At 36.6% G+C, this 12,377-nt stretch overlaps 1 protein-coding gene across 5 annotated transcripts in view; it reads right to left on the bottom strand.

Annotated features, from left to right (window-relative positions):
* The window catches only part of ccdc142 (coiled-coil domain containing 142), a 139,400-nt gene that overhangs the window by 64,372 nt on the left and 62,651 nt on the right, over nt 1-12,377 (bottom strand). For 4 of the 5 annotated variants that reach the window (XM_059965587.1, XM_059965588.1, XM_059965591.1 and 1 more), the window contains one exon: nt 10,536-10,697. The exons of the other annotated variant lie outside the window; for it this stretch is intronic. In XM_059965587.1, the coding sequence (XP_059821570.1) occupies nt 10,536-10,697 (162 nt within the window). The remainder of the gene's footprint in view (nt 1-10,535; nt 10,698-12,377) is intronic. 5 annotated transcript variants of the gene reach the window in all.

The raw sequence follows: 12,377 nt of genomic DNA, 5'->3' as shown, positions 1-12,377 counted from the left end.
CTAATCCAATTTACCACCCCATCAGCCAGATCATTTATGTATATTACAAACAACATTGGGCCCAAAACAGATCCCTGAGGCACCCCGCTAGTCACCGGCCTCCATCCCGATAAACAATTATCCACCACGATGATACTTTAAATCATTTCTAGATTACTTATAATACCTAATACATACCTAATAAATGCTATGTAAGTAGTTGTTATACTGCATTATTTAGGGAATAATGACAAGAAAAAAATTATTTCCAACAAAAACATTCAAAAAAACATAAAAATGTACAGCTTCAAATGAACCAAATCAAATACATAGTAAATGACTAATTAGAATAAATGTAGAACTTCACTGTCACTATAAAACTTTAGTAACTTGTCTTTCTGTTTCTTTAAATCATATACAGTGGTAGTTCCGACACCATATTCTTCAGTAAGACACCGCACAGACACACTACGATCAAGCTTCTGCAATAACTCCACTTTCTGCATTACTGATAATAATAGATGCTTCCTTCTCTTTTTCTCATTGTTACCCATTGGGGTATCTGCAGCTCTTTTTGACATTTTCACAGTGAAATTAAACAGTGAAAGTCAACAGCAAACAGCAAATGCACGTGTAGCCAGTACGAGCACTGAGCCACAACTGACATCTGGTGGCCTCTGCTAGCGCTGCCACGTCACACTTGAGTGACATCAGCTGTTGGCGCAAAAAACTTCGGTTTTCAGAGCTTTTTGGATTTCAGAATTTCGGATAAGGGATTGTGGACCTGTATTACTTCTGAATGTATATTTTGTATTTTTTTGTACCTCAATGCCTACATTTTGCATTTTAAAGAATATATTTCTGACTGAGCAAATATGAAGCAATAACTTCCTTCAGGATAAATAGTTTTACCTTAGCCTATCTTATCTTATTTGGAACAACTCTTAAAGAACAAAATCAAATCAAGAAAAGAGAATTAAGAGGATGGGAAAAGAAATGGCCTTTGTACAGTGTTAGGAAATGTATGGTCATATACTTGGGTAGAATAAATAAAAGCATGGAATATTTTCGAAATGGAGAGAAAATTCGAAAAGTCTGAGGTGCAAAGGGACTTGGGAGTTCTCATTCAGAATTCCGTAAAGGTTAATTTGCAGTTTGAGTTGGTGGTAAGAAAGGCAAACGAGATGCTAGCATTCATTTTAAGAGGACTAGAATGTAAAAGCAAAGATGTAATGTTGAGGCTTTATAAAGCACTGGTGAGGATTTGCTTGGAGTATTGTGAGCAGTTTTGGTTCCCTATCTAAGAATGGATGTGCTGACATTAGAGAGGGTTCAAAGAAGGTTTATGAAAATGATTCTGGGATTGATAGACTTGTCACATGAAGAGCACTTTATAACTCTGGGCCTCTGCTCACTAGAATTCAGAACAATGAAGGGTGACATTGAAAATGATCGAATATTGAATAATTTTTTTATTTGTAAAATTTTCGAGGTCCTTGCCACGAAAAGATTTGACACTAGCCAAGTATATTATCTGACTGGCAGAGATAAATGGAGAGCTGAATTCTACAATTACATCTTGATACATCAGCAAGATAAACTGCGAAAAGAATGGGAATTACGCAAGGAACAACAGCATGAAGGTAAGGATCCAGATGTTGAAGATGACCTCAGTCAATGGTTTTCCACTGTCACTGAACAAGTTGTGTGTGTCAGTGGACCAATATTAAAAGGACAATTCAGACAAGCTAGATAAGAAGCTGGATCACAAGGATTTTAAAACAACAGAAGGCTGGTTGTCCCGATGGAAATGTAGGCACCACATTAAATTCAAGAAAGCACGTGGCAAGAAAGGAAGTGTTGAAATGCAGAAACATAGAAATCAACAAAACTCTCTGAATTGCCTGAAAAGTTTTGTGCAAATGATATCTACAATGCTGACAAAACAGGCCTTTTCTTTATAGTACCACACAGAACGGTCCCCTTGGCCACAAACATGCAACGTTATCAGCTTCAAAGAAAGCAATGTATTGTATACCTGTTGTGTTGTTCAAACTTGCCAGGAACTGATAAAAAAGGAACTGTTGGTTATTTGGAAAAGCATTAAACCTCGATATTTTAAGAGGCTAAGAATGGATAGTTTACCAATCAAGAAATATGCCAGTGTACATTCAATGAATTCCTCCATCAGAAACTATTATGAACTAATACACAGTTAATGGTATTGAAGTAATAGTGGTAGTGGTCTAAATTGTTCTGTATTTTATTTAAATACATAATTTGTTACTCAGTTGAACTGTAGTTTGTCTTTTTTATACCTTTTTAAACTTTTTCTATGAAACTTGAACATCGGGGTAGCTACTTAATTGGGCCAGGACATACTGCTCTTGATGTGCCCAATTAACTGGAATCCACTGTGGTTCACTTTGGCATCATGGTCATCACAGACATAGTGGGTTGAAGGGCTTATTTCTGTACCGTATTATTCTATTTTCTAGGAAGTCACCATATTGCTAAAACTACTTATTTTCATATGTATATTTCTAAAATTTATAAAAATTAATTCAAATACTCATAGTCGATGGAATTTGACCAATTTTCTCTGGGCTACTGGTCTATACCTCCAGATTACTACTCCTTTAGACAAGTCTTTTATTTGCTTCATCTGTTAGGAGATCAAGTTCCCCATTATAGCTGTTGCTGTTTTGTTGCTTCTTGTGTTCTGTGTTAATTCTGCTGAGCGTTGTGGGCTGCCCCAGGCATACCCTTGGGTGTGTTGGTTGCTAATGCAAATGACACATTTCTTTGTACGTTTTGATGTACATGTGATAAATAAAATTGATTTTTGAATCTAGCATTGCATTGTAGAAACCAGGCTTTTTCTTGCATTTTAAAATTACATAATATTAGAATATATTTAAGAAAATTAAAGATGTTGGGCTCAAGATCCATACACAATTCATTAGAGGAAAGAATTTTCCTTTAATACATTACTACCTAGTTAGTGATTTTGAATACCTTTTGGAATATTGGTTGCATTGTTTTTTTTTTTGCAACCACCAGTTGTCTTTCTACTCCATATCCTAATGAATAATGTCACTTACAAGAGCTTATTACATAGCAATACCAAATGGATTATGAAGCACAATTTTATTGCAGAGTAGTTCCGCTGGATTTTATTACCTGTCATATATCACACTGCATGGACAATTATTCAGTGGTCTAGATTAATTCAATAAAAATATTAGAGAAATACAATTACTGAATAGACAATAGCATTTCATTTTAAACTACATAAACTTATATGGAGAATTCAGGTTAAAAGTCCAAGGTCACTATACAGTAAATGCAAAGGAACTGAAAACTAATAGCTGAAAGTAATAATTAAAAATACAATGTCTTAAATTTGAAAAGAAAGAGAATAATGTGTTATCAAAACCTTGTTGATTAATCATTTAACAAACAGTAATTATCTGAATGCTCTCTATTTTATAACAGAAAAGGAAGGAAAATATTCACAGAATCTTGTTGCAGCACTTTGCATAGACCGATTTCTGAGTAATGACCACAAAAGCACTATAAAATTCCAAAATATCTGTAAAGTCCAAAGATGAAAGAAAACTCCAAAAGACAAAATATTTTAAGATAATAAGATTTCCTTTCAATGTTCACAATGTGATCTCCGAATTGGAGAATCAAATACAGATTGGGTGTTCATTTTTCTGGGAACCTGCAATCACACGGCAGGGGCCACCTTGAACTGCCACTTGCATATCACTTTAATTCTCTATCCCCCTCCCCCTCTGATGTGTCCATCATTCTGACAAGGCCAAAGTAACTGGAGGAACAGCCTTACATTGGTCTGGACTCAATATCAATTCAAACACTTCAGTTAATTTACTTTCTGTGACAGTACTGCCCTGATCTGCTGTAGGTCATCATTTGTATTATTGACTCATTTTTCCTTCTCTCCAACAGTACAGCACAAGCTGCTGGCTTTTACATGTCCTGTTGTTTGTATTCCTCCACTTCCTGCCAATTGATGTGCTTGTTTAAATGCCTCTTAAATGTTGTTGTCTTATCTACCTTTACCACCTCCCTTGGCAGACTGTTTCATGCACCTATCATTCTTTGTATTAAAAAACTACCCTGCTCATTTTCTTTAAAATTCCCCCAGCCCTGCCCCCACCTTAAACCTAGGCCCTCCTGTTTTTGATCTTTTCACTCTGGTAAAAAGACTCCATCTATTTTATCTAAACCTCTCATAATTTCATATACTTCAATCAAGTTAACCCCTCAGGCTCTAATACTCCAGCAAAAAGAATCCATATACCCCAATTCAGGCAACATTCTGATGAACCTCTTCTGTACCCTCTCTGGAGACTACAACTCCAATATTTAGTTGGAGAAAATTTCTGTTCTAAAGAGTTTCATTAAAAAGTTTCTTTCTATTCTGTTCCAAAGAAACTTCCTTTTAAAATTCCAGATTTTGAAGAAGCACTCTAACAACATGGAGACCAGCTGATGGATCAAGAGAGGTGATAATGTGCAGGTAGTGCCTCATAGTTCTTATAACACCTTGTGGTGGAGCAGAATGATTGATAACTATACAACTATCTCAGTTAAATCAAAACCTGGATTCTATTCTCAATAATACATGTTATTAAGAAGAATCAATACCGCACCTGCCTAACTAAACTTTGGCTTTAATAATCTCAGTGACTGTCAAGTAACTAGGTATCCCTCTACACAGGCTATGAACCCTGCCTGTTGTTGCCTTGCAAGTCACAGGCTAAATCACCTAAAGCTAGCTCTCTCCTTATTTCTCTATCTAATCATATGCCACACACCTATGCAAGTCAGTTTGTTTTAGAACTTTCAAATAACACTTATAATTTCCGAGGTTCTTAGGATACCTTATTTCCCACTATCATTTGTAGTTACACCTGCAGCATGATTTCCACAAATACCAATATCTGAAACTAGCCTCTGAAATCAACTGTAACACAGCTTGATTAGGGACAAGTCTGAAACATGAAAGGCTGAGGTCCAGCATACAGAAGCCATTACAAAGAGAGCACAGAGCACCTCTGCTTTCTAAGAAGTTTGCAAAGATTTGGCATGTGATCTAAAACTTTGACGAACTTCTATAGATGTGTCTTGGAGAGTATATTTACTGGTTGTATCACAGCTTAGTATGGAAACACCAATGGCCTTGAACAGAAAAGCCTACTGTTACGTACTTGTGACACATGACAGTGGAGCCCTTGTCACGTGACTGGGTTTGAAGCTGTACTGGTCTTGAGGTGATGGTCTTGTGATGGTGGAATGATGTCATTTTCCCGCCAGTAGAGATCATGTGATGGGTTTTTTTTACAGGTTATAAAAGGTAGACCCCACCCTGTGAGGAGGGGCAGTTCGTGGCTGGATTTGCCAGGTTGACTTCATGCCACTGCGTGTTTTAAGTGATGACGCAGTTTAGTTGAAGGATGAAGTTTTTATTTGATGCTAAAGTTTAAAAGGTCATTGCCAGCAGGTTCTTTATGATTCTGTTAGTTCGAAATTAGTGGAGAGTGAAGATTGGAAGTTGGAAGTTAAAGATCGAGGAGAATCGCTTTCTACGGTGAAACGGGGGCGACCTTTGTTTGATCCTTATTTGGAAGGATTTCGTTGACTATCTTCATGTTAATCCCTAGGTTTAACTAGAAAGGATTGAAGGTAGTGGAGAAGGAAAGGTCAGTGCCTTTAAGCCGTTCTGTTTCGTGAATTCTTCATGGGAAGTTCGACGTCGGGGATTGAAGCAAGCGACGTGAAAGAGAACCTAAATCGTCCTATAAAGTCTCTCCTTTTAAATGGACTGTGAGCATATCGAACTTTTGGCAATACCACTTTTAAGAACTGTTTTTGGAATATCACTTTAAGAACTGTTTGGGCTGCCGCTCAGCAGCTGTTTCCGGTTACGGTAGTGTTTGTTTACTTTTGGGGGGTTTGTTTTCGGTGTTTAATAAACGTGTTGTTTGTTATAAGAAACCCTTGCCGAACTCATATATTTATTGTTGCCTGAATACGTAACACTACAAAAAGTAGTGGATACAACCCAGTCCATAATGGGCAAAGCCCTCCTCACCAATGAGCATATCTACATGGAGTGCTGATACAGCATCCATCATCAAGGACCCCCGCCATCCAGGCCATGCTCTCTTCTCATGCTGCCATCAGGAAAGAAGGTTCAGAAGCCTTAGGACCTACACCATTAGGTTCAGGAACAGTTATTACCCCTCAACCATGAGGTTCTTGAATCAGAGGGGATAACTTCACTCAACTTCATTTGCCCACAACCTATGGACTCACTTTCAAGGACTCTTCAGCTAAAGTTCTTGATATTTATTGCTTATTTATTATTATTTTTTTTTGTATTTGCACAGTTTATTGTCTTTTTCACATTGACGGTTTGTGTCCTGTCAGGAGTAGTCTTTCATTGATTTTATTGTGTTTCTTGTATCTATTGTGAATACCCACAAAAAAATGAATCTCAGGTTTGTATATGGTGATATATATGTACTTTGATAATAAATTTACTTTGAACTTCATTAAATAATGTTGTTCACAATTATGTAGCTGCCAAATAGCTATTCATCTGTTATCATCAATGGTTTATAACTTCTAATGAAGCCTAAACTGCTTGAGGTGGTAACTCTCACATCCAATGACTATATGAAGTTGTACTATCCTTTGAGCCTGTAAGATTCATCCAACAGAAGCTAACTGTCCTTTTTATCTGTAGAAAAGCTGCTTTGGCAAAACAGTAACAGCCTTCAATAGTTAAATTTAAAATTTAGTTGGTTTCATGCAGCACTCTGGTAATTTGATCAACCTATTGAAAAAAACATATTTACATACCATTTTATATTCCAGTGGATTCAGAACCTTAGCCTTGTCAGTAATCACAAGGCTGAGGGGTAGTTTCAGATCTTGGTATTGTGGAAATGCATTCATGCTGCAGGTAGAACTACAAATGGTGGTGGGAAAGAACTGGATGCATCTCAGGGAACCAGTGCTGTTGTCAGACAAAACTGTCATTACTGTCACCAGCCTGAAATATAACGCTTATTATTTTCTCCATAAATGATGCCTGACATACTGAGTATATCATACATTTTGCATTATTTCTGTATTCAGATAATGCTGACAGGCAGCAAGAAGATAAACTCCAATCATTTATTAATTTTTAATTGATTATTCATTTTCTTAAATTATCATTCTGTGTGCATTACTGTGTTCATTTACTGGACTCAATTAACTTAAGCATGGTTCATTGAACAACTGTCCAGGTTAATTAACATTTTTTGAACAGATGATTTAATTTGGTAAGCTACAAAAGTTGCAGTTTAAATTAAGTTTCACCTAGCTTACATTTCAAAACTTTTGGAGTTTATTTTAAGCACTTTTTCCAATTTGTATGGAATTATAAAGCTATCAAAACACTATCTTCCTCCTGTCAAAAAGCAAATAAACCTTAATGAAGCTGCCTGTAATATTAATTCTTACTCTATTAATGTTCACTAAATGAAATTAATTTATTAATGTAATGTAAATTGAATCTGAAGTTTAAGTTACCTATTTTCTTTTTTCTCCAGATGACAGTCCTAGAAATTATTCCTCCAAACATTTGAATTCTTAAAATCTACCTTGATGTGTACTGGATAGGTCATAAGTAGAACACTAAAGAACAACCACACTATTATAAAACTTTGTGAATATGATTTGATATTATTAAATGTATCTAATCTTTGGAACCACATGTTTTAAAATAAAAATAGTATCTCTTGCTTTTACTTGTTTAAGTAATTTCATAATAAAAATATAGTCATGAAACAAGTTCACCAAAAAACAATATTTTAATGTGACCATAATAGGTTTTTGCATGTCAAAGAATCTTAATTAGACTTGCAGCAAGAAAGTTAACTGAACTGGCAACATAACATTGCGAGACAATGAATTACAAAAAGCTAGCAGGCAGATCCAACAAGTAGTCAAGACAGCGAACTGCATTCTGACCTTTATTGCAAAAGTACTGTAGCTTAAAATAAGGAAGATTTTATTGCAATTGTGCAGGGTGTTGGAGAGGCCTCACCTGGAATAATGCTATAATTTTGGTCCTCTACCTAAAAAAGGCTACAGTCACATTGGAGGCAACATAAAGGATATTCACCAGATCCTGTCCTGAAACCTTAAAACCATAACACAGAGAAGCACAATTGGTCCATTTAATCCATCGAGTCTGCTCCAGCATTTGATCAGGGCTGATTTTTTTATCCCTCTCAACCCTATTCTCCTGCCTTCTCCCCGTAACCTTTGACACTCTTACTAATCAAGAACTTATCAATCTCCCCTTTAAATATACCTAATAACTTGGCCTCCACAGCCATCTGCAACAATGAATTCCGCAGATTCATCACCCTCCTCAGCTCTATTTTAATAGGATGACCTTCTATTATGAGGCTGAACCCTCTGGTCCTAGACCGTCCCACTATTTGGAAACATCCTCACCATATCCACTCATCTAGGTCTTTCAGTATTCAACAGGTTTCAATGAGATCCCCCCCTCATTCTTCTAACTCCAGCGAGTATAGGCCTAGAGCCAACAAGTACTCCTCACATGCTAACACTTTCATTCCTGGGTTCATTCTCATGAACCTCCTCCTTTCCTGCTCTCCTGTTGCCAGCACATCCTTTCTTAGATAAAGGACCTACAATTGCTCACAATACTGCAAATGCAGTCTGACCTCTGATGAAAGTGTTGTCCTACCAAGAGAAGTTAAACAGTTTGAACCTGTATTGCTTAGAATTTAGAAGAATGAGGGATGACATTCAAACATAAAGTATTAAGGGGTTGTGACATGGTGAATGTTGCAGAAGCATTATCCTCCGGACAGAATGACCAACGTGAGCAGTTACATTTTATCCTACAATATATATAGGCTGTGCCAAATGGCTGACGCAAAAGAACACATTTTCTGATGTATTAACATAATTTTATGCAATGACATGCCAATACAGATTATGGTCTTCCTTAATCTGATGCCTCCAAAGGGGAAGACATCTGGAGTTGTTTTCCGGAAATAGTTATTCACTATTGTCACCCATAAGCTAAATTTAAACCAGTATTTCTTTATATGGGAGATGTAACCTCTTCTTTTCATAGTTGTCCAGAGAACTATCACAGCTGACAATTTAAAGTCAGCATGGATAAATTAGTTACAGTGGATTTTGGTTAACTGGGACACACCAGGATCAGCCCAATGTGGCCCAATTAAACAGCTGCCCCAATTATCTGGTTTCAAGTCAACAGTTATAAAAAAGATATAAAAAAGACAAGCTAAGCAACAAATTATGTATCTAAATGAAATACAGAACAAATTAGAAAACTACCAATACTACAACAGTTCTCTAAAACTGTGTATTAGTTCCTAATAGTTACTGACAGAGGAACTTATCTGGTGTACGCTGTTGTATTCTTTTGATTGACTATAAATGAACAAAATCAGTGTACACACCTAGTGCAAATAATGGACTACCTTCACACAATGGTTTCAGCGATTGCACTCTCCTAATCATTCCCATTGTAGCATTCAAGATAACTGTTCATGTTTTCAAATTCTTTGTAGTTCCTAACTTGTTGAAGTAGTGAAGTAGTGAAAATTGTTTAATTTTCAACCCAGCTATTTATGGCATCTCCAACCCTTAATCCTTAAAACCACGGTGAGCAAAACAGTTCTGAATTGTCTTACTGCTTATTTCTCGCCATCTATCAGTGACAAAAATCACTGCTTTTTGAACACCAGCACACACAACTGACGTGACTTAAAAAACTGTTCCTTTAAGCATGCTATAGCATCTAATGGTCACACAAGTGCACATGACTGTCGCTAGTTAGAAATTTTGCCAACAGTCTCTTGTCCCAATTAAACAACAAAGTGCCCCAAATAAATGAAGAGAATTCCAGCAATTCACTCCATTAGTTTTTGTTCTTAACGAGTGTCTCAAACAAGCACCTGGCCTAATTAATCAAAATCTATTGTATATCTATCAGAAAGTGTTTTTAAGACTACAGGCGTCCCCCGCTTTATGAAAGTTTGCTTTACTTCGCTTTGCTTTTACAAAAGACCTACATTAGTACCTGTTTTCGCTGACCAAAATAAATCCGAAGAGGATTTTCGCTTTTACAAAAAAAGGCAGCCGCTTTAAACTTGTGTTTTCCCCAAGAAAGACTACTATGACCTTGAAGCCTTGCATGGGCAAATGTGTGCACATGCATGTATGCACATTTTTTTAGATTTTATGTGCTATTTGGTATGATTTGGTAGGTTATTTTTTGGGTCTGGGAACGCTCAAAAATTTTTCGCGTATAAATTAATGGTAATTGCTTCTTCGCTTTACGACATTTCGGCTTACGAAGGGTTTCATAGGAACGCTCTACTTTCGGATAGCGGGGGAAACCCGTATAGCGTTTAAACAACTTTCTAAATTCAGCATACCAATACTTATTTGCTGACCTTGATTTTGAGCTTGCTCCATCAACCAGGTTAATGTTATACAGAGAGGATGAAAGAGTGCCAGGAAAAGCCCCGCTGTCCTGCTTCTTTGTGTGGCTCCCTTTGTTTCTGGATCAGGAAAACATTTATCCTTCAATATTGATCCTAGGGTGCTGCAGAATACTGGAAAATGTGTAAAAATATATATTATACCAATTCTGCAAATTTTATGTATTAAAAAGATTTCTACAGATTATACAAATGACCAGCATGATTTGTAAAGCATATATACCATATAACAATTACAGCACAGAAACAGGCCATCTCGGCCCTTCTAGTCCGTGCTGAACGCTTACTCTCACCTAGTCCCACTGACCCGCACTCAGCCCATAACCTTCCATTCCTTTCCTCTCCATAAACCTATCCAATTTTACTTTAAATGACAATACTGAACCTGCCTCTACCACTTCTACTGGAAGCTCGTTCCACACAGCTACCACTCTCTGATTAAAGAAATTCCCCCTCGTGTTACCCTTAAACTTTTGCCACCTAACTTTCAACTCATGTCCTCCTGTTTGAATCTCCCCTACTCTCAATGGAAAAGGCCTATCCACGTCAACTCTATCTATCCCCTTCATAATTTTAAATACCTCTATCAAGTCCCCCCTCAACCTTCTATGCTCCAAAGAATAAAGACCTAACTTGTTCAATCTTTCTCTGTAACTTAGGTGCTGAAACCCAGGTAACATTCTAGTAAATCTTCTCTGTACTCTATTTTGTTGACATCTTTCCTATAATTCGGTGACCAGAACTGTACACAATACTCCAAATTCGGCCTTACCAATGCCTTGTACAATTTTAACATTACATCCCAACTCCTATACTCAATGCTCTGATTTAGGAAGGTCAGCATACCAAAAGCTTTCTTCACCACCCTATCCACATAAGATTCCACCTACAGGGAACTATGTACTATTATTCCTAGATCACTCTGTTCTACTGCATTCTTCAGTGTCCTACCATTTACCATGTATGTCCTATTTGGATTATTCCTACCAAAATTTAGCACCTCACACTTATCAGCATTAAACTCCATCTGCCATTGTTCAGCCCACTCTTCTAACTGGCCTAAATCTCTCTGCAGGGATTTTGAAGCTTTTTATTTGTTAAAAAAATGTATTTGTCAAAACTTCTATGTGGAAATGGAAATAATGGACACAAAGTTCATTTTTAATAGTGTGAATAGGTACCAAAATCTGGAATATTTCCCATCCCAATCATCCATGAAATCAACTTGGATAAAATAGTGGATATCATTCAATACATCACAGGATGAATGCAACCACAAATATGAAAACAACTCCATGTTTTCATGGATGATAATAGAGAATTATTTGATTTATTCTGGAAGACTTGTATGAAAGGGCTTCCTTCCTTCATCATTGTGCAAATTATTTTACTTCACACAATTTTCTGCTTTCTCTAACCAACTTGCAGAGAAGATGTACAGCAACCTGGGTTTTTGGTTTCTGTTACATAATCACATCTCTTCTTGATTTTGCTGATGGCTTATGGGGAAAACCAATGCACCTTACTGGGTATAATTTTCTATTTCAATATGTATCACTTGAAAAATAGAAACATATGCATTCTTAAATTATGAGTAAAGCTTATACACACATAATTATTAATGTCCTTCATTCTTTTTCAATCTGTTATTAGATCAGTATTAGCAATAAATCAAGAATCAAATATACTGCACTATCGGGTTAGGACAGGTGCCAGAAGTGTGTGTAGGGGAACAGTTTGGTTCCAGTGATCATAACACCATTAGTTTCAACTTGATCATGGATAAAGATGGAT

The sequence above is a fragment of the Hypanus sabinus genome, chromosome 3, assembly GCF_030144855.1.
Source record: "Hypanus sabinus isolate sHypSab1 chromosome 3, sHypSab1.hap1, whole genome shotgun sequence".
Classification (NCBI taxonomy): domain Eukaryota; kingdom Metazoa; phylum Chordata; class Chondrichthyes; order Myliobatiformes; family Dasyatidae; genus Hypanus; species Hypanus sabinus.
This window is presented reverse-complemented; position numbering and strand designations above follow the sequence as displayed.